Source organism: Chiloscyllium plagiosum, unplaced genomic scaffold (genome assembly GCF_037043375.1).
Source record: "Chiloscyllium plagiosum isolate Xiang-an unplaced genomic scaffold, Cpla_swu_hap1 HiC_scaffold_25, whole genome shotgun sequence".
NCBI classification, from domain to species: domain Eukaryota; kingdom Metazoa; phylum Chordata; class Chondrichthyes; order Orectolobiformes; family Hemiscylliidae; genus Chiloscyllium; species Chiloscyllium plagiosum.
The window spans coordinates 55,017,767-55,043,638 of record NW_028270163.1 but is presented as its reverse complement, the minus strand read 5'-3'; the positions used below and the strand labels follow the sequence as shown (position 1 = coordinate 55,043,638).

General features: G+C 40.1%; 2 protein-coding genes across 2 annotated transcripts in view; one reads left to right on the top strand and one right to left on the bottom strand.

The window, feature by feature from the left end:
- LOC122562290 (sodium-coupled monocarboxylate transporter 1-like) overlaps nucleotides 1-9,757 on the top strand; it is a 69,518-nt gene extending 59,761 nt beyond the window's left edge. The window contains exons 16-18 of the mRNA XM_043715095.2: nucleotides 1,772-1,872; nucleotides 3,394-3,462; nucleotides 9,176-9,757. Of these exons, the coding sequence (XP_043571030.2) occupies nucleotides 1,772-1,872; nucleotides 3,394-3,462; nucleotides 9,176-9,211 (206 nt within the window). The 3' untranslated portion in view covers nucleotides 9,212-9,757. The remainder of the gene's footprint in view (nucleotides 1-1,771; nucleotides 1,873-3,393; nucleotides 3,463-9,175) is intronic.
- Nucleotides 9,758-11,769: 2,012 nt separating this feature from the next.
- Nucleotides 11,770-24,094, bottom strand: LOC122562357 (sterile alpha motif domain-containing protein 9-like). Its single transcript, XM_088000749.1, has 3 exons — nucleotides 23,945-24,094; nucleotides 17,859-17,920; nucleotides 11,770-16,602 (listed from the first exon to the last, which is right to left on the bottom strand). The coding sequence occupies exons 2-3, from the start codon at nucleotides 17,860-17,862 to the stop codon at nucleotides 12,518-12,520; spliced, it is 4,089 nt and encodes a 1,362-aa protein (XP_087856875.1). The 5' UTR covers nucleotides 17,863-17,920; nucleotides 23,945-24,094; the 3' UTR covers nucleotides 11,770-12,517.
- Nucleotides 24,095-25,872: the final 1,778 nt, after the last annotated feature.

Below are 25,872 nucleotides of genomic sequence, written 5' to 3'. Positions count from 1 at the left end.
TGGCGCTGTGAGGCAGCAGTGCTAACCACTGCGCCAACATGCCGCCCACTACCACTGTGCCGCTCATAAATCTGATTGAGTTTTGTTTGAGGAAGTGACAGGGCTGGTGATAGATATTGTCTACATGGACTTCAGCAAGGTTATTGACAAGGTCCCACATGGCAGGCTGATACAAAAGTTGAAGTCAGAGAGCTAGTAAGTTGGATACAGAAGTGGCTTGGTCATAGAGTAGCGGTGGAAAGGGAAATCTGTGACCAGCGGTGTTCTGGGACCCCGGTTGTTTATAATAAACATGTATATATATATATATATATATATATATGACTTGGAGGAGAATGTAAGATGGCCTCATTAGTAAGTTTATGGATGACGCAAAGATTGAGGAAACTGACGGTAATGAGAAGAATTGCCAGAGGATATGGCAGACACAGGCTGGCAACTTGAGCAGAGAAATGGAAGATGGAATTTAATCCAGAGAAATGCAAGGTGATGCAGTTTGGAATGTCTAAGTCAAGAGGGAAATATACTTTCAATGGCAGAACCCCTAGAAGCATCAATATACAAAAGTTGGAAAACACCTACCAACAGATTTAAGAAGAGCTTCTTCTCTGCTGTTATCAGACTGATGAATGGATCTCTCATATATTGGAGTTGATCTTTCTCTGCACCTTCGCTGTAACTATAACACTATATTCTGCATTCTGTTCTATTACCCCAATGCACTTATGTAAGGCATGATTTGTCTGGTTTGCACACAAAACAATACTGTTCACTGTATTTTAGTACATGTGACAAAAATAAATCAAACAGTTCGCTCGAAGTTGCAACACAAGTAGATAAGGTGGTCAACAAGCATATGACCATCTTGTCTTCATCAATCAGAGCATAGAGTATGAATATTAGCAAGTCATGTTGCAGTTGTATAGAACTGTATTTAGGCCACATTTGGTATATCGTATGCAGTTCTGGTCTCCACACTACTGGAAGGATATGGAATCTTTGGAGAGGGTACAGAGAAGGGTTGCCAGTATGTTGCCTGATTTGGAGGGCATTAGCTATGAGGAGACACTGGACAAACTTGGTGTGTTTTCCCTTGAACGTTGAAGGCTGAGGGGCAATCTGATAGAGGTTCCGAAAATTATGATGTAATGGAGAGTCAGAGTCCTTTTAGAAATATCAATTACAAGGGGACATAGGTTAAGGTAGAAAGGGAAAAGTTGAAAAGACATGTGAGAGGCACGTTTTTTTACACAGAGTAATGCCAGGAATGTGCTGTCAGAGGAGGTGGTAGAAGCAGAAACAATAGCATCATTTAAGAGGCATTATGACAGGTACATGAATAGGCAGGGAATAGAGGGATAAAGACCGCGGAGAGGAAAGAGAGTTTTAGTTTCAAAAGGCACCATGTACTGGCACAGGATTGGTGAAAGGCCTGTTCCTGCTGTACTGTTATTGGTCTTTGTTCTGTTTGTTATTTTTATATATATCATACTGCTAATGGGACAATGGATTTTTAAAAAAACAGTCATCTAAAATGTTAAAAATATAAAAACATATTCATTGAGTTAAGTAGATTGGAGATTTGTATTCCCTTCTGTGCAAATTTTCATTGTTGAATGATTACACCTTGGTGGATCTATAAAATCTGATTAGAGCTGACAAACATTCTGGGAATAACATTTCATCCAGAACTTAGAAATTTAAATTTTGTCTTTGTTTCAGTTAGTTGCATGTCATACCATCATTAATAATCCTATCCCCTTTATCACAGGGGGAGCTAAGGATGTCGATAAGGCCCTCATTGCTCCTATAATCCACACCATTCACAACTTCTTCTCCAAACAGGAACCAGCTGTACCAGTGCCTGAATCAGTAAGATGATTCTATTTTCTTTGAAGCAGTAGGAGGGGTTTTGAGAAGGCTGATAAGTCTATTGCATACAATGTTATAAAATGTAACTTTCCAATTTCCAAAATGTCTTACCCTACTGTTAAACCCTGCATTAAATTTCATCTGGCATTTATTTGTCCAATCTATCATTATATTGCTTAAGTCACTTATAGAGTTATAGAGATGTACAGAACGGAAACAGACCCTTCGGTCCAACCCGTCCATGCCGACCAGATATCCTAAACTAATCTAATCCCATTTGCCAGCACTTGGCCCATATCCCTCTAAACTCTTCCTATTCATATACCCATCCAAATACCTTTTAAATGTTGCAATTGTACCAGCCTCCACCACTTCCTCTGACAGCTCATTCCATACACGCACTGTATTTCACTCTGCATGAAAAGGTTGCCCCTTAGGTCCCTTTTAAATCTTTCCCCTCTCACCCTAAACCAATGCCCTCTAGTTATTGGACTCCCCCACCTCAGGAAAAAGACGTTGTCTATTTACCCTATCCATGCCCCTCAAGATTTTATAAACCTCTATAAGGTCATCCCTCAGCCTCCAACATTCCAAGGAAAACAGCCCCAGCTTATTTAGCCCCTCCCTATAGCTCAAACCTTCCAACCCTGGCAACACCCTTGTAAATCTTTTCTGAACCCTTTCAAGTTTCACAACATCCTTTTGACTGGAGGGACATCAGAACTGCACACAATTCACTCGGCTAGTTTGTTAACTCTGAATGTTACTGACATCTCTTTGGAGCCAAACTAGATCAGATATAAGTGTAATATACCACTGTTAATGAAGAACAATAGTCTCTGTGCTGACTTCTATGAAATATCATACTTCATACTCTCCAGACTTTAAAATATTGATTAACTATAGCTCTAAAGATTCCTCTGCTTTAAATTCATGGCCATGCTGCAAACTCCTTTTAGTACAGTCTTCTAATGAACAAGCATCTTGTGCAACACTTTATCAAATACATGTTTGAAATCCACTATATTTAACCCTAGAATTAATCGTTAGTTCCAGTGAACCTTTACTGTATATTCTCACTGTCGGCTTAAATTTTCCTTTGTTCATTCCTTCTGAAACTAGGAACATCTGGTTCTGTTCCAGGTTAAGCCACGTTTCAGTTAGTTCTACTATTCCATGAATTTATTATAATTTGCTCCCACAATTCTACAATTTTATTCAGGACACATTGTGTATTTGCGAACCTACAATTCAAACTCGCCTTGCATTAATTATTCCCTTCTTCTTCCGACTTGCTATTAAGTTATTTCTTTTAATTGTGCCTATATCCTTTGTCCCTATTGCTTTACTTTTCTTCGATTTTAGTGTTTTTCCACACTCAATTTCATAAGATTATTTCAAGATTTGTTATTCTACATTCCAAGCTTTCTTCTGTGATTATATTTCTGGCTCCTAGATTAGAATTATTTTAGGAATGAGGGAAAAGGCTAAGTAATGATCATGATAACTCTCTTTCTATAGGGTATACGGCTATTGGAAACCAGTCCTGAAAAATCCTTCAACACAGATCACCAGCCTTCTAATTTGCAGGTAAGGACACAAAACTCTGAAAACTATGCCTTAAACTGTAATCAGAAACCAAATGGGGTGTCAAAATGTTTTTTTTGTGAAGGTTTAATTTTAATTTACAGTTTAGTTTTGACCAGTAAAGAATGCTGGAGCATCTCTGTGAATAAACATTGCTTCTCTCCCTAGATGTTTCTTAGTGAAGAGTGAAGAGTATTCACATTTTTAAGCAGATTTTCTGCAAATACCAGGGAGTTCCCTGCAGTGGTTCAGAGATTGTCAGAAGCAGATCTTAAATTTCTATCACAGTGTAGAGTGAAGGTTGAACCTGTATCCATTGGTGAAAAGAGTGAGAATTGATCTTATTGAAACATAGCAGATTTTGAAGGGATGCTAGCAGGAGATTTCCCCTTGAAGGGAAGGCTGGAACAAAGGGACATATTTTATAATCCCCATTAAGGGGTAAGGACAACTATTTTCTTTCAGATGGTCTCTGCCCGCAGGAACAATAGAGGCTGGTCCATTGAATATATGAAAGACTGCATCAGACAGACTTTTAATCAATCAGGGAGCCAAGCATTGGAGATAGGCAAGAAAATGTCCACCATCTTATTGGACGGTGGAGCAGGCTAAAGGGGTTGAATGGCATATCCCTCCTTCAAACTCTTGTGCTCTGAGTAGCCGTGGATAACAACACTGTTCAGAATATACAACTCATCTCACTTCTCACCATAGAAATTAAAACTGCAGAAACTCTTTGGCTAAATGTTAAAAATGTTGGAAACTCAGATATTCAGAATATGGTAGTGAAGGGAGTTATACCTGTTTGTTATCTATATCAATGATTTGGATGAGAAGGTACAAAGCATGATTGGTAAGTTTGCTGATGACACTAAAATAGGCGGTATCATGGACAGTGAGGATGGTTATCAAAAATTGCAGCAAGACCCTGATCAACTGGGGAAGTGGGCTGAGAAATGACAAATGGACTTTAATACAGGTAAGTATGAGGTGTTGCATTTTGGAAAGTCAAATCAAGGTAGAAGTTTCATGGTGAATGGTAGGATCTTAAGAAATATAGTGGAACAGAGGGACCTTAGAGTTCAGGTGCACAGCTCTCTGAAAGTGGAGTCACGGGTAGACAGGGCAGTGAAGAAGGCTTTTGGCACACTGGCCTTCATCAGTTGGGGCATTGAGTATAGAAATTGGGAAGTTATGTTGCAGTTGTACAGGACATTGGTGAGGCTGCACTTAGAACATAGAACAATAGAACATAGAACAATACAGCACAGAACAGGCCCTTCGGCCCACGATGTTGTGCCGAACTTCTAACCTAGATTAAGTACCCATCCATGTACCTATCCAAATGCCGCTTAAAGGTCGCCAATGATTCCGACTTTACCACTCCCACGGGCAGCGCATTCCATGCCCCCACCACTCTCTGGGTAAAGAACCCACCCCTGACATCTCCCCTATACCTTCCACCCTTCACCTTAAATTTATGTCCCCTTGTAACACTCTGTTGTACCCGGGGAAAAAGTTTCTGGCTGTCTACTCTATCTATTCCTCTGATCATCTTATAAACCTCTATCAAGTCACCCCTCATCCTTCGCCGTTCCAACGAGAAAAGGCCGAGAACTCTCAACCTATCCTCGTACTACTTCCTCTCCATTCCAGGCAACATCCTGGTAAATCTTCTCTGCACCCTCTCCAAAGCTTCCACATCTTTCCTAAAGTGAGGCGACCAGAACTGCACACAGTACTCCAACTGTGGCCTAACCAAAGTCCTGTACAGCTGCAACATCACTTCACGACTCTTGAATTCAATCCCTCTGCTAATGAACGATAATACTCCATAGGCCTTCTTACAAACTCTATCCACCTGAGTGGCAACCTTCAAAGATCTATGTACATAGACCCCAAGATCCCTCTGTTCCTCCACCTGACTAAGAACCCTACCATTAACCCTGTATTCCGCATTCTTATTTGTTCTTCCAAAATGGACAACCTCACACTTGGCAGGGTTGAACTCCATCTGCCACTCCTCAGCCCAGCTCTGCAACATATCTAAGTCCTTCTGCAGCCAACAACAGCCCTCCTCATTGTCCACAACTCCACCTATCTTCGTATCATCTGCAAATTTACTGACCCACCCTTCGACTCCCTCATCTAAGTCAGTAATAAAAATTACAAACAGCAGAGGACCCAGAACTGATCCCTGCGGAACTCCACTTGTAACTGGGCTCCAGGCTGAATATTTACTATCTACCACCACTCTCTGCCTTCGACCGGTTAGCCAGTTTTCTATCCAATTGGCCAAATTTCCCTCTATCCCATGCCTCCTGACTTTCCGCATAAGCCTACCATGGGGAACCTTATCAAATGCCTTACTAAAATCCATGTACACTACATCCACTGCTCTACCCTCATCCACATGCTTGGTCACCTCCTCGAAGAATTCAATAAGACTTGTAAGGCAAGACCTATCCTTCACAAATCCGTGCTGGCTGTCCCTAATCAAGCAGTATCTTTCCAGATACTCATAAATCCTATCCCTCAGTACTCTTTCCATTACTTTGCCTACCACAGAAGTAAGACTAACAGGCCTGTAATTCCCAGGGTTATCCCTATTCCCTTTTTTGAACAGGGGCACAACATTCGCTACTCTCCAGTCCCCTGGTACCACCCCCGTTGCCAGTGAAGACGAGAAGATCATTGCCAACGGTACTGCAATTTCCTCTCTTGCTTCCCACATAATCCTAGGATATATCCCGTCAGGCCCGGGGGACTTGTCTATCCTCAAGTTGTTCAAAATGTCCAACACATCTTCCTTCCTAACAGGTATCTCTTCTAGCTTACCAGTCCATTTCACACTCTCCTCTTCTACAATACGGTCCCTCTCGTTCGTAAATACTGAAGAGAAGTACTTGTTCAAGACCTCTCCTATCTCTTCCAACTCAAAAGTATTGTGTTCAGGTTTGGTCACTTTGCTAAAGGAGGAGGTTATTAAACTGGAAAGAATGCAGAATTAATTTACAAGGATGTTGCCAGGATTCAAGGGTCTGAGTTATAGGGAGAGGTTGGAGAAGCTAGGACTTCTTTCTTTAGAGCATAGAAGACTGAAGGGGGAGCTTATAGAAGTGTATACAATCATGAAAGGCACGGTTAGGGTGGATGGGTTTGGGAATCGAGGACTAGAGAGCATTTTTTAAGGTTAGAGGGGAAAGAATAAATGGGAACCTGAGGGCAACCTTCTTACAGAGAGTGTTATGCGTACAGAATGAGCTGCCAGCGGAGTTTGTTGAGAAGGGTACATTAACAACATTTAAAAGGCATTGGGACAAACACACGGATAGGAAAGTTTAGAAGGATATGGGCCAAGTGCAGGGAAATGGGGCTAGCATGGATGGATATTTTAGTCGGCGTGGACCAGTTTCGGCCAAAGGGCCTGTCTCCATACTGCAGGACTTGGTGAGGGCATTGAGCAATTTCACAGCACAAATGGAATATACGCTTATATGGAATAATTTTGGCAGGAAAAAGAGGTTCACAAGTGGTAAAGGAGCAAATTACTGCAGATGCTGGAACCTGTATTGAAAACAACAAACACTGAAGATCACAGGGGGTTAGGCAGCATCCATAGAGAGAGAGCAAGCTAACATATTGAGTCCAGATGACTCTTCATCGGAGCTGAAGTGAGGTGTGGAAGGGGCAGTGTCTATGCTTGAGTTGGGAGGTGAGGGTGTAGAGTGCAGGGGGAGAAAAGACATTGATGGTTCAGATTAAGTGATTGGAATGTAGGAAAGGCAGAACAATGATGTATCTAACTGTCAGACTGGAAAGGACAGCCAGTCCCACTGGAGTTTTTGGGAGGGGAGAGAGAACATGGGGACAGAGAATGTACAGGTCATTCTGCTATAATGCATGTTTTGTAAACTCAAATTTGCTATAACATTATTGACGAACTGGGAACTCTGTTTCTAAAGTGTAGTTTTAAAGCATGTATTGTTATAACACAATTCTGGCCCCATTAGCATAAATGGTGCTGCTGTTACATGATTTCCTTATAACACAGGGTTGCACCATCATGGAACTATCATGTTGTAGCAGAACTGACTGTAAAAAATAAAGCTAAAAGAAGGGAAGGAATAGGAATTGGTTCACAATTTCAAGGTGTTGAACTCAATATTATTATCAATATTATTGCATGCTTCAGTGAATCCCAGCGCAAACTGGGGGAACAAAGTGCCTTCAGATGAGGCACTTTGCAAGCCACTGGACTTAGAGTTCAATACCTTCATATTGTGAACCAAATCCCATTCCTTTACTTCCGTTAGCTTTACTTGTTCCATTCTCTGTCACCGTATCCTCGCTCCCCCTCCCCACCTCCAGTGTCTGTCCTTTCTAGTCTGGCAGTCTGGAGAGAGAGAGAGAGAGAGAGAGAGAGAGAGAGAGAGAGTCATACAGCATATAAATAGGCCCTTTAGGCCAACTCAATATTATACTTAATATACTCCGTTCCCTTGATGATGTCATTTCCTGTTCTTTTTCTCAGAGGGTGGTAAATGGTGTCCAAGTCGATGTGTTTGTTGATAGAGTTCCGGTTGGAATGCCATGCTTCTAGGAATTCTCATGCGTGTCTCTGTTTGGCTTGTCCAAGGAAGGATGTGTTGTCCCAGTCAAAATGGTGTTGTATTATACTCCCCCTCTGATACACCATTGTTCTGTCATTCTCACATTTCGATCACTGGACTATCAACATATTTCTTCCCCAAGCACGTTACACTCCAACCCCGCCCCAACCCTGCCTCGCTCCTACCAACAGTAAAACCTCGGTTATCCGAACATAATTATCTGAACTTCGGATTATCCAAACAAGATCTCAAGGTCCCAATGCTTGGGTAAACTGTGTTATCCGAACATTTGTTTATCCAAACATTTGATTATCCGAACAAAACAGTGTCGTTCGGATAATCAAGGTAGCCCTGTATAACATAAATGCTGTCCCCTCTCCACTCCACTTTAGGTCTGATGAAGAGTCATCTAGACTCAAAACGTTAGCTGGCTCCCTCTCCATGAATGCTGCCTGACCCGCTGTGATCTCCAGCATTTGTTGTTTTCATAACAACTCATAAAGTCCTATTTGAAACAACAAATAAATGTTGTTTTTGCATATGAAGTGTTTGTATGCTAAAGTCGTAATTTGTAATTACTCACCTGCAGTAATTTTCATTGAGAATGAAATGTTCATTAATGTAACAGTACCAAACTACTGGGGGTTGTATAGTTCAGTTGGCCAGACAGCTGGTTTGTGATGCAGAATGATGCCAACGGCATGGGATCAATTTCCTTACCGGCTGTGGTTATCATTAAGATCCTGCTTTCTCAACCTAGGCCCTTGCCTGAGGCATGGTGACCTCAGGTTAAATCACCAGCCAGTCATCTCTCTCTAAGGAGAGAGCAGCCCTATGATCCTCTGAGATTATGGTGTCTTTACTTACTTATTATTACCAAACTTCATTCAAGACTGAAATCTGAATGTAGTACTACATTTGTATTTGATTCACTTGCAATTGGTCTTGTTTTTCTGTTTGTATATGGAATCTGTGCAATAATAAAATGGAGTAATACTTCTTAATATTTAATATTATCCCATATTCCTCCCATTTCTTGCCTATTAAAACATTGTTCAAAATAACTGCATTTTAATTATATCTATTTATCTCCTTTTTTGCAGAGTGAAACGTTTCTTACTCCATCATCTGGTAACTGAATAAGTATTCAAAAGAAAACTTGAATTATTATTGGTGGTTAAAAGATTGAAGTTTCAGAGAAACAATTAAGAAACAAGACGTCAAATTTTCTTATAAACAATTATTGCCAGAATAATGCAAGTTATCTATCAATTGATTTAAAAGTTAAGTGGGAAACTTATTAAATTTATAGAAAATGATTGGTCATTTTAGATTCACAATTACGTCATATTTAATCTGTAATAGTCAATCATTTAGTCAAAATATTACCTCATTGTTCTTCACAAGAAAGCAAAAAGTAGTTTTGTAACATAATTTGTGAAATTTTTCAGCATGGGTGATTGTTATTCCTGAGTTGCATGAGGCAATTGTAATTTTGTATTGTTCACTTTAGACATAAATAAGAACATAAACTGAAACAAATTACCCTTCATGCTGGAGATATAAACAAAATAGTGACAATTCAATGATGACACATGTTTAATTTCAACAGAGTTTGTTTGTAACAGTGCAACCTTATTTTTATCTCTTTGTTGTTCCAGTATGATTAAAAACCAATTACCTACTGTAGAATGAATGTCTTTTGATATAAATTATACTATGTGTTTCCATACAACCAATTTAAAATGATCTCAATTTGCAAAATGTTTCAGGTACAACTAGCACACCAATAATTGAAAAACTTAAGTATTCAAATTTCCATATATCCCAAAAAAAGTTATTCTTAATGTGATATGAAGTGGAAACCATCTCCAATGTAGAATAATCAATACAGATTTTAATCATAAGACACCAACCAGCATTTTAAGTTTGATTACTGAATATTATTTGGAATACAAGATTCCAAAAAAATTCATATATTTTAGAAATTCACATATTTCTTTTGTTTCTAACCTAGCAAAGTTCATTAACCATTGCTAAACTACAGTGTGGAATAAAATAGAGTGTAGTTTAAGTATATTGACAATAAAAACAATTTAAAAATGTTAACACATTTCGTAATCTAGTTGGGAAATATAAGGTGTCATCCACATAGCGGACCCAAAGTTTGGGTTGGATGGTTGGCAGAGCTGTTTGTTCGAGTCTCTGCATTACTGCCTCTGCTAAGGACCCTGATATCGGAGATCCCATGGGTGTTCTGTTGGTTTGTTTGTAGGTTTTGCTGTTGAAGGTGAAGTGGGTGTTAAAGCATAGGTCCATTAGCTAGATGATGTTGCCTTGCTGATGAAGTAGGTGGTGTTTGGGGTTTGGAGACCCTTATTTCATCCTCTTCTATCCTGGTGTCTTTGCTGGTGTTCAGGAATCCTCCAGATTTCTGAAGTTGTTTGAGTAGAGGTTTACAAAATTATGAGGGGCATGGATAGGGTAAGTAGACAAAGTCTTTCCCCTGGGGTCAGGGAGTCCAGAACTAGAGGGCATGGGTTTAGGATGAGAGGGGAAAGATTTAAAAGAGACCTACAGGGCAACTTTTTCACACAGAGGATGGTACGTGTATGGAATGAGCTGCGAGAGGAAGTGGTAGAGGTTGGTACAATTGCAACATTTAAGAGGCATTTGAATGGGTATATGAATATGAAGGATTTGGAGGGATATGGGCCAGATGCTTGCAAGTGGGACTAGATTGGGTTGGGTTGGGATATCTGGTCGGCATGGATGGGTTGGACCAAAGGGTCTGTTTCCATGCTGTACATCTCTATGAATCTATGACTCTGATTTGGTTCTCTAATTGTGGGGTCAGGTCTATCGCCACCTGTTGGAAAGTGTCAGTATCTGCAAGCAGTGTGTTCACTTTCTCAATGTAGTCTGTTCGGTCAAAAATTATGTTAAGCATCCTTTGTCTGTAGGTAGGATAATGATATTTTTATCTTTTTTTAGTCTTTTTAGTGCTTCCCTTTCTTGTGTATTGAGTGTGTTTCTTTCCTTTTTCCTGCTTAATGCGACTGTCTGTCTAATGGTTTGCTGAGTTTCTTCTGTGAATTCATTGTCTTTCAGTGTTGTTTCTAAGGCTGCTAAGAAGTCTTTCTTGTCTGCATCCTGGAAGTTGTAATTTAATCCTCTTACTAACATGGTTTTTTCAGTGTCTGTCAAGGGTCAGTTTTGTATCCATGCTTCTGTGCGTGACTGATTACAAGAATAATAGACATTCTCTCATTTTACAGTAAAGGCCATCATTCGGTTATCACTCATGAATGTTGTCTTTGCATTAGGATAGAATGATTATTTGTTTACCACAGTAATCCCAACAAAACAGGCAAAAACATATCCGGAAACAACCCATCAACCATTCACACTTACATGTCAATATGATTAGAAGAATGCAAACCAGTATTGTCTCTCATCACCAGATCAACAGGAGAAGCTCTCTTTTTTTAACTTCTAAGTCCATTCATGAACCTATAGCTCCTCAATAACAAGTTTTATCAAAACATTTAGTTTCATTTAAGTGAGATGATATGTTGAATAGTGCTGCAACTGCTTGTCTGTTAGCAATGGGCTCAGTGAGCCAAATGGTAATTTCAGGTTACATGTATCGTTAGACATAGAAATGCAATAACACAGAAACGAGCCAGTAGTCCAATCAGTCTATGACAGAATTTATCTTCCATAGAAATGAATTATATAAATCACATTTATCACTCTGTTCCCATACCCCTTCAACCATCTATCTAAGGTAATTCTGGCATCATTTCTACCTAAGCTATTGAATCTGGAATTGAATTTCACAAGCATATAAATTTCTGGGTGAAGAGCTTTCCCCTTCTCCGTATTACACATCTCATATACTCAATCTCATTTCGACAATCCCCTTATTCTCATCTACTTGGCTACTGGAAGAAGTCTACCCCATCCCATCCTTCAATAAATTTAAACTTTCATTGCTCACAATTTGCATTATTAAATTAGATTAGATTCCATACAGTGTGGAAACAGGGTCTTCAGCCCACCCAGTCCACACTGACCCTCAGAAGAGAAACCCACCCAGACCCGTTTCCCTCTGACTAATGCAACTAACACTATGGGCAATTTAGCAAGGCCAATTCACTTGACCTGCAAATCTTTGGACTGTGGGAGGAAACTGGAGTACCCAGAGGAAACCCACGCAGACACAGGGAGAACATGCAAACTCCACACAGACAGCCAACCAAGGCTGGAATTGAACCTGGGACCCTGGTGCTGTGAGGCAGCAGTGCTAACCACTGAGCCACCAACTTATATTTTGTACTACCATAATGTGAGCTTTCCATTACATTATTCAATAATAAATGGTGCCTGTACAGCATTGAGTACTGTTAACCTCATAAGGCAAGTTAACCAATGCAAATTATTCATTCAAACTGAATGTCATAAGCAACACAGCCTCGCAATGTAAATCCTAAATAGAATGAAGCACTTGTGCTCCCAGGTGGTACCAAACATTTGGGGCCAGAGTGGATTTGAATCTTACTTTCTTGGCAGTGCCCTTGGACAAAAAGCTGGTTGCCTTCTGTCCAGCCCTCAATGCGTTGTAGCTTGTTTGGATTCACTTTCCATGGGTTACCACCTCCAAGGTATGTGTTGTGGACAAACCGCTGAAAGCCACTTCCAGCCCCTAGGAAAAAATGAGGGTGAGTAGATTTTCTCTTAGCCCGCACATCCTTTATTTTGGCATTGTACATGTTGTCCAAAATGTTTAATGCATCAATTAAACATGTATTGCTTTCTTCTCCTGAGTCATCATCAGCTTCAGCTTCTGGCCAGTACAATAGGACCTGTATGAAGTATGGGACAGGACATTGACCTAGAGCACTCAGTGCACACAGGGTATGGCTCAGGTCACAAAGTTCCTCTTTAGAAATCTTGTCTTCAGAAGGAGTGTATTTGTAGGAGTGGATAGCCAAGGCAATCTGTGATAAGATGTAGTTTCTCAGCTCAGTTTCATCACATTTATTAGTGCACAGCTGTATTATTTTAATTAACGTTCCAGGGGCTAAAGAAAAACATTTAGTGAGTTGCCCACCTCCCAGATGAAAAATTTCATGGCGTTTTAAAATTGGTGTTAGATGTTCCATGTTTTCTTGTTTCAGCAGTTGGTCTCTGGAATCTTCAAAGAAACAGAAGAAAAATAAGAATTGTTCTTCACTTTTTCTTAACTGGTCAAAATGTTTCTCTTCATTGTGTTTGTCAGGATAGAAGTAGGCCATGCGTTCATAAACTGATTCCATTGCTTTGCAAATGTTGTTGTGCAGTCCTTTTAGTTTTTGATGGAACTTGTGCCAGACTGTGTCTACTTCTTCCGGGATCCAATCTGTCAGTAAATATTTTATCAGGTTCATGTGGCATCCATTCTTGCTTTTAAATGTGTCAAGCCAAGGCAAAAGTTGCACAACATAACAACCAACTTCAACTTCACTGAAATAGCCTGCATTATTCCAGTCAGACTCTGCCTTGGCCATTTCTTGAGAATTCTGGAAAGCATCAATTGCCTTTAGTGCGAGCTCAAGTGGTTTTCGAAACCTTTTTGCAGAGGGCTGTTGTTCGTTTTGCTGTGCCACAGGGTTGATTGACTTACACCACCTCCAATATATTTGACCTTCTGTATGAAAAATATAAGAATTGGATGGTTGTAATGAGTGAGCCTTTTTCACCCATGTCTCAGCTTTTATAAACTTTTTCTCAAAACATAAAAATCGAGCAAATTGCTGAGCCACAAAGGCGTCCTGAGCAAAACATTCACAAGCTTTTTCCTGAACTTCTTCAGCCTTAATTTTACCCTCTTTTTCACATATATATGCAATAAGAGGAGGGAATGAAAGCTTGACTTTATCTGTGCTGTCTTTTCTTTGGACAAACAGTTGCCTAATAAATTTCTCTACATGCTTAGAGGACTGGTATTTGAAAAATACATTCCACTCAAGAAGTTTCATAACAATCTGACTTTGTGGGACCGTCAGCTGATTAAGTATTTCTTCTGCAACTTTACGATGTATTATCCGAATATACTGGAGTTCTGCTTCAGGCTCATACAAACAGGAGAGCAGACAGCCTGCTGCTTTTCTCAGTGTGCTCTCTAAAGAACGGAGCTGTGAGTGTTCACAGTGTGCATGTCGTTTTATGATTTTATCCCACTGAGATTCTGTAATGTATGAATCTTCCACATAATGATTTAGCAAAGCAAGACCTCCAATTAGATTAAGGACATCAGATGTCTGATTAATACTGGTCAGCAATTTCTTCACAGATTGTTGAAGATAATTTTGTTCATATTCTTTGCTCATTAGAACAAATGTAAGGATGGAATCTTCATCGTACTGCACTTTGAGTTCTTTCAGTTTATTGTTGAACAACATTTTCTCTTTGTCTGATAATTTATAATTAACATGCACAGTGTCAGATGCATTGGCAAATGTCTCTGATAATATAGATCTCTTGCAATGCAGTAGAATGAAGCTTGGTTTTGAAGAACAAGTAGCAAATGTTTGTCCTAGATTGATTTTCAAATCATCAATGTATTCCTCATCACAATCTTCAACAAGCAGAAGCACTGGTAACCTCTTGTCAGTCCTTTCATTGTTCTGTAATTGTTTTGCCTTAGCACAGACTGATGTTACATTGCTTGAAGTGTTGACAATTGCACATTTCAGTCTCTTTCTGAAGTCCCACAGGATGTAACGAGCCACAGTACTCCCTCCACTGCCAGGTTGGTGACTTATTGTCAAAGTGATCACCGGTTTCTTCGAATTTGCTCTCCCTAACACTTGATTCAAATGATTATGAACTTGTTGATATGCATCTCTTTTTATAATGTTACTACAAAGTCTGTTTTCAGCAAGCCAAAAATTCATCCAGTTGACTTTTCCACCCTTGTAAAAATGCATTTCCTTGGCTCTGATTTCTTTCTTCCAATCTTCATCATCTACGTTAACTTCTAAACAGCTGTATTCATCTGATCTCAGTACTTCAATGCAAGGCAGCAAATCTTCATATTCTGTATCATCATGTTGCAACTGTTGTGAAGATTGTATAGTCTGAATCATATTATCTAAATGACTAAGTTTTGTTCCTACAATACTCAGGTTATTAAGTGTGTCTCTATTACATGTATTGTCCAAAAGACTTGTCCAGCTATTATAATATTCTCTGTTTTGCACAATGCATTTTATGTGATTTTTAGCATGCATTCTAGCATAGAATTCACGAAATGCCTGTGCCACTAGCTGATTTGCTGCTGACAGCCAAAGAAAAAGTACCTCAAATGGCTCAGGGATTGCAGTGCAGAGCTGTGATATCATATCTACCAGGTGCTTCCCTCTTGCTTCCATCCAGGTGTTTGCATCAGAAGGTTTTTGCCAATCACTATGGCTTTGCCCATTGCAAAATATCCAGCTGGTTCGCTGAAAGGAATCCTTCATCACACAGTCAGCCAATGAATTACTCTCAGTGAAGCATTCATCTAAGGAAAAAGACCTGGCCTTGCAATCTGAATTATACAAACCATGTATCTTACCACTGGGGTCAAAATCTAAAACACAGAAAAACCTAATTCGTAGCAAAAAGCTGAGATTCTCTAAATCTTCCTCTCTGCAGCTGTCAGTGACTAGAATATACTTCACTTCATTATCCATATGTTGCTTTATACTTGTGAACAGTTCAGACAGTTTCCTGTATACATCATCTTTGGAAAGCTCTTCATCACGTTCTGCCTTTTCTCTTTCAAAATCTCTATCACGTATATACTCGGGTATATGTTGAATTGTTTCTGAAGGAATGCAGATTGAAGAAGCTCCTTCTCTTTTGTAGATTGAGTGATGAAAATATCTCAGAGCTCCTTTTTTAGACTTGCCAAGATCAGGAAGTTGCACTGTATAAAATGTCCCCTTCACCACTGACAGTGATGGAACAATATCAACTTCAATAACAAAACGTTGTTCTCCAATTCCATCACCAACCACTTCAACAAATCTCGGCGGACGAACTGAATGTTCAGCATGGGCATGATACTTTTTCAAAAAGCACCGTTTAATGTACACATCTCGTGCATTAACAAAGAGTTCTTTATTTTGGACAGGCATGCCCACTATCTCTCCATGTGCATACTCGTTACCATCCTCAATTCCGAAATGAATCGTCCCATTGCTTCTACAGTTCATACATGCAGCAGCAAACTTAATAACCTCCTTTGCAAATTTTATTTCCTGCTCGAATGCATCTCTCTTTGCAGCCAGCTGAAATGATTTAAACTCATGACATGGAATAATTAAATTTTTACTACCAGTTTCTGGTGGAAGTACATTTCCTTTTACATATTTAAATTCTGCATTTTCTTCGTCAAAGGGATGAGGGTTACATTGATTGTACCCTGTCGACTTTTCTTCCAGTACATTAGAAGTTGCTTCTGTCCCATTCAAAGAAGTTCCTTTTTCTGGGCATTTCTCTAAGAAATAAAGAGCTTTATTTATTTTAAATTATTTTAAATTAACAGTATTTAATCAAAATAAGTTTTCACTGTTAATATAACAATTGTAAAAGAGAAACAATGTTTACCTGGTAATTGTAGTGCTGAATATTTGAAATATTGCAATAGCTTAAGTTACCATGGTGCCATGATTAAACAAAATATGACACAGAAACAAGTCAGAAATATTAGGTGGAAGTGAGGACTGCAGATGCTGGAGATCAGTTGCATGAGCCCTTCTTCAGGAATGAGGAAAGTGTGCCAAGCAGACTAAGATAAAAGATAGGGAGGAGCGACTTGGGGGAGGGGCATTGGAAATGCGATAAGTGGAAGGAGGTTAAGGTGAGGGTGAAGAAGGGCTCATGCCCGAAACATCAATTCTCCTGCTCCTTGGATGCTGCCTGCCCTGCTGCGCTTTTCCAGCATCACATTTTCAGTTCAGAAATATTAGGTGACCAATGGTTTAATCAAAAAAGTGTGTCAGTTCAGAAGAGCTTTAAGCAGTGTCTTAAAGGAGGAAAACAAGGTGGAGAACTCTAGTGAGGGAATTACAGAACTTTGGGTTCAGGGAACTGAAGGCATAGTGGCCATCAGAGGAGTAATTCAGATCCTGGTTCGAGAAAGACATCAACTAAATATTTGTGGGGCTATAGGAGATTACAAAGGTAAGGAAGGGTGAGACCATGGAGAGATTTGAAAACACAAGTGAGAATTTTAAAATCAAGATACTACCTGAATGGGAACCATTGTAGATCAGTGAGCACTGAGGTGAAAGGTGAATGGGATTTAGTGAGAGTTAAGATTCCAGTAGCAAAGGTTTGAATAACAACAGATTTACGGTAGTGGACTGTGGAAAACCAGCCAACAGTGCATTGGATTAGTCAAAACTAAAGGCAACAAATTGCTTGAATGAGAATTTCAGCAGCAGATAAGCATGGTAACAAATGGTTACAAAGGAAATGGACACAAATATGTCGAGCTCATCTCAGGTCAGATCTCCTAAATGTTCACAGATAGAAAAATCTCCTCTTTAACAGCTGAAAGGTGTTTTCCATCAGATCATGAGTTTTCTGCATGATGCATTCTGTGAATAATTATGAGCACCTTACCCTCCTGCAGCCTGTTGTAAATGAAAATATATCCTATCCATACTTCTACAGTTGTTAATTTTGCGAAAAATGTGCTTACATAGCTGAAGCTCAGAAAATGAACAAGTGATTCACAAATGTACTTACCCATTCTTATTTTTCCAATCACCTAAAATCTGTTAAATCCTCAGGCCCTGATGGTGTTCATCCTTGGGTGTTAAAACAAAGGTGGCTGAGATAATAGATACATTGGTTTTAATTTTTTTCAAAATTCCCCTTATAATGAAAAGTAACCAACTGATTGGAAAATAGTGGATTCAGCTCTTCTACTCAAGAAAGGAGGGAGACAGAAAGCAGGAAATGACAGACCAGAAATCTTAACATCTGTCATAGGGAAAACGCTGGAATTTATTATTTAAGTCATTACAGTGGGACACTTAGAAAAGCTTAATGAAATCAGGCAGAGTCAACATGGTTTTTATGAAAGGAAAATCATGTTTGACTAATTTTTTGGAATTCTTTGAGAAAGTAACAAGTATTGGAAATAAAAGAAATGTAGATTTCCAAAAGGCATTTGGCAAAGTGTCAGGTCAAAGGTTACGATGCAAAATCTGTGATGTTGTAAGGGACACCATGTTAACATGGATAGAGGTTTGGTTAGTTAACAGGAAACAGTGTGTCAGTATAAATGGATCATTTTCAAGTTGATAGGATGTGACTAGTGGTGTGTCAGAGACTGTAAGGGGCCTCAATTATTTATAGCCTTTCTTATTAACTTAGATGGCCTCTTACTGAGATATTTGTATCATCGATAGTGACAGATGAGGTGCTGGAAGACTGGAGGTTGGCTAACGTGGTGCCACTGTTCAAGAAAGATGGTAAGGACAAGCCAGGGAACTATAGACCAGTGAGCCTGACATCGGTGGTGGGCAAGTTGTTGGAGGGAATCCTGAAGGACAGGATGTACATGTATTTGGAAAGGCAAAGACTTTTAGGGAGAGTCAAATGGCTTTGTGCGTGGAAATCATGTCTCACAACTTGATTGAGTTTTGAAGAAGTAACAAAGAGGATTAATGAGGGCAGAATGGTAGCTGTGATCTATATGGACTTCAGTAAGGTGTTCGACAAGGTTCCCCATGGGAGAATGGTTAGTAAGGTTAAATCTCATGGAATACAGGGAAAACTAGCCATTTGGTTACAGAACTGGCTCAAAGGTAGAAGACAGAGGGTGGTGGTGGAATACAGGGAGAACTAGCCATTTGGACATAGAACTGGGTCAAAGGGTGGTGGTGGAGTGTTGTTTCTCAAACTGGAGGCCTGTGACCAGTGGAGTGCCTCAGGGATTGGTGCTGGGTCCACTACTTTTCATAATCTATATAAATGATTTGAATGTGAGCATAAGAGGTATAGTTAGTAAATTTGCAGATGACACCAAAATTTGAGGTGTAGTGGGCAGCGAACAAGGTTACCTCGGATTACAACAGGATCTTGATCAGATGGGCCAATGGGCTGAGGAGTGGCAGATGGAGCTTAATTTAGATAAATGCGAGTTGCTGCATTTTGGGAAAGCAAATCTCAGCAGGACTTATTCTCTTAATGATAAGATCCTAGGGAGTGTTGATGAACAAAGAGACCTTGGAGTGCAGGATCAAAGCTGCTTGAAAGTGAAGTCACAGTTAGATAGGATAGTGAAGAAGGCAGTTGGTAGGCTTTCCTTTATTGGTCAGAGTATTGAGTACAGGAGTTGGGAGGTCATGTTGCGGCTGTACAGGGCATTGGTTAGGCCACTGTTGGAATATTGTACACAATTCTGGTCTCCTTCTTATCAGAAAGATGTTGTGAAACTTGAAAGTGTTCAGAAAAGATTTACAAGGATGTTGCCAGGGTTGGAGAATTTGAGCTATAGGGAGAGATTGAACAGGCTGGGGCTGTTTTCCCTGGAGCGTCAGATGCTGAGGGGTGACCTTATAGAGGTTTATAAAATCATGAGGGGCATGGATAAGATAAACAGACAAAGTCTTTTCCCTGGGGTGGGGGAGTCCAGAACTAGAGGACATAGGTTTAGGGTGAAAGGGGAAAGATATAAAAGAGAGCTAAGGGGCAACTTTTCGCACAGAGGGTGGTATGTGTATGGAATGAGCTGTCAGAGAAAATGTTGGAGGCTGGTACAATTGTAACATTTAAAAGGCATTTGGATGGGTATATGAATAGGAAGGGTTTGGAGGGATATGTGCCGGGTGCTGGCAGGTGGGAATTGATTGGATAGCGATATCTGTTTGGCATGGACAAGTTGGACCGAAGGGTCTGTTTCCGTGCTGTACGTCTCTATGAGATCAAGGTACTGAATGCACATTTGGTATGTCTATTGATGATATAATGTTAAGTATGAAAGTAAGATGTAAAGAGGACAGAGACACCCTGAAGGGATATAGATATAAATTATATGAATGAGGCAAAAATATAACATGGCCAAATGTACATTTGTCCACTTTGGCAGAAAGACCAGAAAAGCTAGATATTCTCTAAATGGACAGAGATTGCAGAACTAAGTCACCACAGTCTTACCAGACCGTAGGCCTTCCCTTATTAGAGAGAAATGACTGGTCATGGTTTAACCTGAGAATCAGCACACCTCAGGTACAGGGAGAGGTTGGTAAGGAGATTTCATCATGGTGAGCTCAGGCATGTGGAAATTGCACACCCTATTGGCATCACTCTGCATCACAAACCAGCTGGCCAGCAAACTGAACTAACTGACCCCCTCTACAACACAAACCAGCTGCCAGCAAACTGAACTAACTGACCCTCTCTGCATCACAAACCAGCTGGCCAGCAAACTGAGCTAACTGACCCCCTCTACACCACAAACCAGCTGGCCAGCAAACTGAACTAACTGACCCCCTCTACATCACAAACCAGCTGCCAGCAAACTGAACTAACTGACCCCCTCTGCATCACAAACCAGCTGGCCAGCAAACTGAACTAACTGACCCCTTCTGCATCACAAACCAGCTGGCTAGCAAAATGAGCTAACTGACCCCTTCTGCATCACAAACCAGCTGGCTAGCAAAATGAACTAACTGACCCCCTCTGCAAGACAAACCAGCTGTCAATTCAGAATATCTCAATCCATGAATCACAGAGAGAGAGTATGCACGTACAGAAAGCGAACAGGAAAGCAAATGGAGTCTTTTTTTTGAAAAGGGAAATTAAATATATAAACAGCCAATGCTGGAAATCTGAAGTAAAACCAGAATGCGGGAGAAACTCAACAGGTCGGACAGCATCTGTGGAGAGAGACTGGAGAGTTTCCACTCCGATACCACTTCTGCAGAATGGTCTGTTCTGTTCTGATCTTCTGAAGAAGAATCAACCAGAACTCAAAACTTTAACTCCATTCCTCTCTCCACAGATACTCCTCAACCAAATGCCTTTCTCCAGCTCTTTCTGTTTTAATTTCACATTTAGCCAAAATTGTACAGAGCATTGATGAGGCCATATCTGGAGTAGAGTCAAACAGCACAGAAGTAGATTCTTTAGTCCATGCCAACCAGATATCCTAAATTAATCTAGCCCCATTTGTCAGCATTTGGCCTTTATCCCTCTAAACTCTTCCTATTCATATACCCATCCAGATTTCTTTTAAATGCTGTAGTTTGTACCAGCCTGCACCACTCCTTCGAGCACCACCATCTGTGTGAAAGAGTTACTCCTCAGGTCCTTTTTAAAGCTTTTCCCTCCCACCCTAAACCTATGCCCTCTTGTCTTAATCTCCCCATCCTTGGAACATGACATTGGCTATTTATCCCATCTATGCCCCTCTTGATTTTATAAACCTCTATAAGGTTGTCCCCTCAGCCTCCAAAACTCCAGGAAATAAAGCCCCGGTCTATTCAGCCTCTCCCTATAATTAAACCGTCCAGTCCCAGTAACATTCTTGTAAATCTTTTCTGCACCCACTCAAGTTTCACAACATCCTTCCAAAAGAAGGTTGACCAGAATTGTATGCAGTATTCTATAAGTGGCCTCACCAATGTCCTGTAACTCCTCAACATGGCTTTCCAAGTCCTGTACTCAATGCCCTGACCAATGAAGGCACACGTGCCAAAAGCCTTCTTCACCACTGTCTGACTGCGACTCCACTTTCAAGGAACTATGCACCTGTACCTCTCTTTGTTCAGCAACACTCCCCAGGGCCCTACCATTATAGGACTGTTTGCAGTTTCCTTATTGAAGAAAGAATATAAATGCGTGAGATGCTGTTCAAAGATTAATTTGACTGATATTTGAAAATGGAGGGAGGGGCTGGGGGAGCTTTTATCTAACAAAGAGAGGTTAGGCAAGCTTGGCATGAAGCCACTGAAGTTTTGAAGAATGAAGGGTGGAATATATAAGATCCTGAGGAGACTTGACAGGGCAGATGCTGGAAGGATGCTTCCCCTTGTGTGAAGGACTAGAACTGTTCAGAGTGAACATTTTAAAAATAAGGAGTTTCCATTTAAGTCAGAGATGAACAGGATTTGTTTCTCTGGGGCTTGTGATTCTTTGGAACCCAGAGCGTGGCAGACGTGCGGTCATTGAATATTTTTAAGGCAATTATAGATAGATTCTTGACTAACAGGGAAGTGAAAAGTTATCAGGAGCAAGCAGGATTATGGACTGGAATTCACAATTCCATCAGAGTCAAAGAGCTGAATGGCCTCCTTCTGCTCTCGATGCATATGTTTGTGTGACCCAATAAATACAGTTTTGCAATAAATCCTAACTTGAAAAATCAAACAGAAAGGATATTAGAGTGGAATCTACCTACAATCATAATTGGCCTCTTTCATCTATAATGACTGCACAAAAATTCATTTCCTTTAACCCATAATATCCATAAACAGCAATTGGGAAAGAAAATTTATAAAAATCTTGTATTCATTCTAGCCGTTTCGCAGCTTCAGTACTTCCTCAGGTACTTTGTATCCAATGAGCTCTTCCATCACTTCCTTCTAAAATTCTCAGTGTTTTGCACCCCAAGCATTTCCACCTTCGCTGCCATGCTATCTTCCAAGTCTTCCCTGGGAAATATCAATGCCATCCCAACTCTGACTTTAAATGGGTATAGGAGTACTGCAGATGCTGTACACCAGTCTAAATGTGTGGTACTGGAAAAGCACAGCCGGTCAGGCAGCATCCAAGGGACAGGAGAGTCAACGATTTGAGCAGAAGCTCTTCATCAGGAATGTGGGGTGTGGTGGTGTAGTCTGTTGTACTGTAAATACATGGTGGCCAGGTTTAACACAGCAACACACAGCTACGGGATAATTGAGAAGATAAGCTGCAGGTTGAAAAATAATGCAGAAACCTTTGAAGAGTTTTGATTAAGCAAAGCCAGAAGTGAAAGGTGAAGTCACCACAGTCTTACCAGACCATAGGCCTGCTCTCATTAGAGAGAAATGACTGGTCATTGTTTAACCTGAAAGTCACCACACCTCAAGTACAGGGAGAGGTCGGTCAGGAAATTCTGTCATGCGTGTGGAAATTGAACCCACCCCGTTGGCATCACTCTGCGTCCACAAACCAGATGGCCAGCAAACTGAACTAACTGACCCCCTCTTAAAGTCAGAATTGGGATGGTTTTGACATTTCCCAGGGAGAAGTTCGAAGCTAGCTTGGTGGAGAAGGTCAGTATGTTTAGAAGGAAGTAATGCTGTTAAGGGAAGGATAGTATTAAACTGGAGTGGGTTCAGAAAAGATTTACCCAGGAATGGAGGGTTTGAATTATGAAAATAGACTATAGAGACTGGGACTTTTGTCACTGGAGTGTAAGAGGTTGAGGGGTGACCTTATAGAAGTTTATAAAATCATGAGGGGCATAGATAAGGTGAATAGTAAGGGTCATTTCCCTAAAGTGGGGAGTTCAAAACTAGGGAGCTTTTTTTTAAGGTGAGAGGAGAAAGATTTAAAAAGGACATGAGCAGCAACATTTTCTACACAGAGAGTGATTTGTGTGTGGAATTAACTGCCAGAAAACATCATGGATGCAGGTACATTTACAACGATTAAAAGACATTTGGGTAAGTTCATGAAAATGAAAGGTTTAGAGGGATATGGGCCAAGTGCAGGCAGGTGGGACTAGTTTCTTTTGGGAACATGATTTGCATGAATTGGTTGGACTGAATGGCATGCTGTATGACTCTGTGTATTCGCATATCATAAATATATTGTTCAAACGCGCAAAAACTTACCAGTATGGAACATTCCCCCAAACAAAACCTTACCAAATAACCATTGAGACTTTGTTAAAACAGCATCTTGTTCAAAAAACATCAGAAGTTGAAAAATCCGTTCAAGGAAGAATAGTTTTAAAAACTTGCGTACATAAAAAGAAACCAAAACTTGGAAAATAGTTTCAAATGATTCAGAAGTTCCCGTCACCGTGCAGCAGAAAGAAAACACTGAGATTAAAATGAAATGAATTGCTTATGAAATGTTTGCTCCGCCCTTTTGCAGATTGAGTAGAACAAACCTTTGCAAAAAGCAGAAAAATTAACCCTTTCTAGTGAGTTACTTTTTCATTTGCCACACAACCTTTGTATTGTGTGTGAATTTATATATTGAGAGTTATTAAATATTAAATTTCTAAATTAATGTAAATCATCAAACAAATTAACCCATTGGACTCCTATGTAGAGTGAATTTTTGGTGTTTTTTTTTAATAATCACAGTCCATGCTTTCCAGGATCACATCAGTATAAGGAGGTAAGAGCTCTCTACATAGTCTGCTTTACAGAGAGAGAAGGGAGAGTATTCAGAGATCCAGTTAGCATCTTTAGGATGCAGAAATTTTGCCAAGCAACCACCTTAAAGGTACTGCATCTGATTTAAAGGTCCCCTGGTTGCAAAATTTCTCAGCACATAAAAATTCCCTTAATTTCAGCCTTCAATAAACCTGACAGCTATTTCTAAAGGGGGACCAAATTGTCTGGGTTTGCCAATTTACAAATTGAAAAACAATGCAGCCAAGAAGGGAAGAGTGCACTGTTGCTCCAGGTCCAATATTCCGTGGGTCACAACTCGCTGAAAATGTTACACCCGGGTCCTGACATGGCCAATTGTATGTTTTCACTGTCTTAGACTTACAATGATGAGTTCCATAAACTGAGTTTCTTTAATTAAATTGGAGAGGGTGCAGAAAAGTATTACAAGGATGTTACAGGAACTAAAGGGTTTGAGTTAAAAGGTTAGGCTAGGACTTTCACTGGAGCATAGGAGGTTGAGGGATGACCTTATAGAGGTTTATAAAAACACGAGGTACTAGATAAGGTGAATAGTAAAGGTCTTTGCTTACGGTAGGAGAGTTCAAAACTAGAGGGCATTGGTTTAAGGTAAGAGGAAAAAAGATTTAAAAGAGACCTGAAGGGCACATGTTTCAAACAGAAAGTGGTTTGTATGTGGAATGAACTGCCAGAGGGAATGATAGATGCAGTTACAGTTATAACCTCTAAAAGATATTTAGTCAGGTACATGAATAGGGAAGGTTTGGAGTGAAATGGGCCAAACGCAGGCCAATGGGACTAGTTTAATTTTGAAAAATTGGTCGGCATGGACAAGTTGGACCAGGTTATAATCCACTACCACTAGCTTTCGGAGCGCAGCTTCTTCATGATGAACTACCTGATGAAGGAACAGCGCACTGAAAGCAAGTGCTTCCAAATAAACCTGTTGGATTATAACCTGGTATGGTATGATTTTTAACTTTGTACACCCCAGTCCAACACAGGCACCTCCAAATCATCTTAACAAGGAGTTTAAGAGGCTGTTAATTAAAGGTAAATACATTCCCTTCTATCCCCTCACCTTCACTTTGAAAGCTCCCACACATCCCAGAGAGTCTAGTCTCTTAACACCTTATGAGAGAGCTCCTGCTCCTGTTGCATCCCTCTTGAGCAAGTGAATATCCTGACTAAAGTATCCTAGCATGGTGACAATTTGAACCAAAGACTGTCTTCTAACAATCCATCTTTAATCAATTTGTTATCCTGCAAGACAAAGTGCTCAGGAAAAGGAGATAAGGAAGTCAGCTTGAAATTATGTGCTAAAATAAAACAGACAACTGCAGACATAAAAGATCTGAAACAAAAACAGAAGTTGCTGGAACAACTCTGTAGGTCTG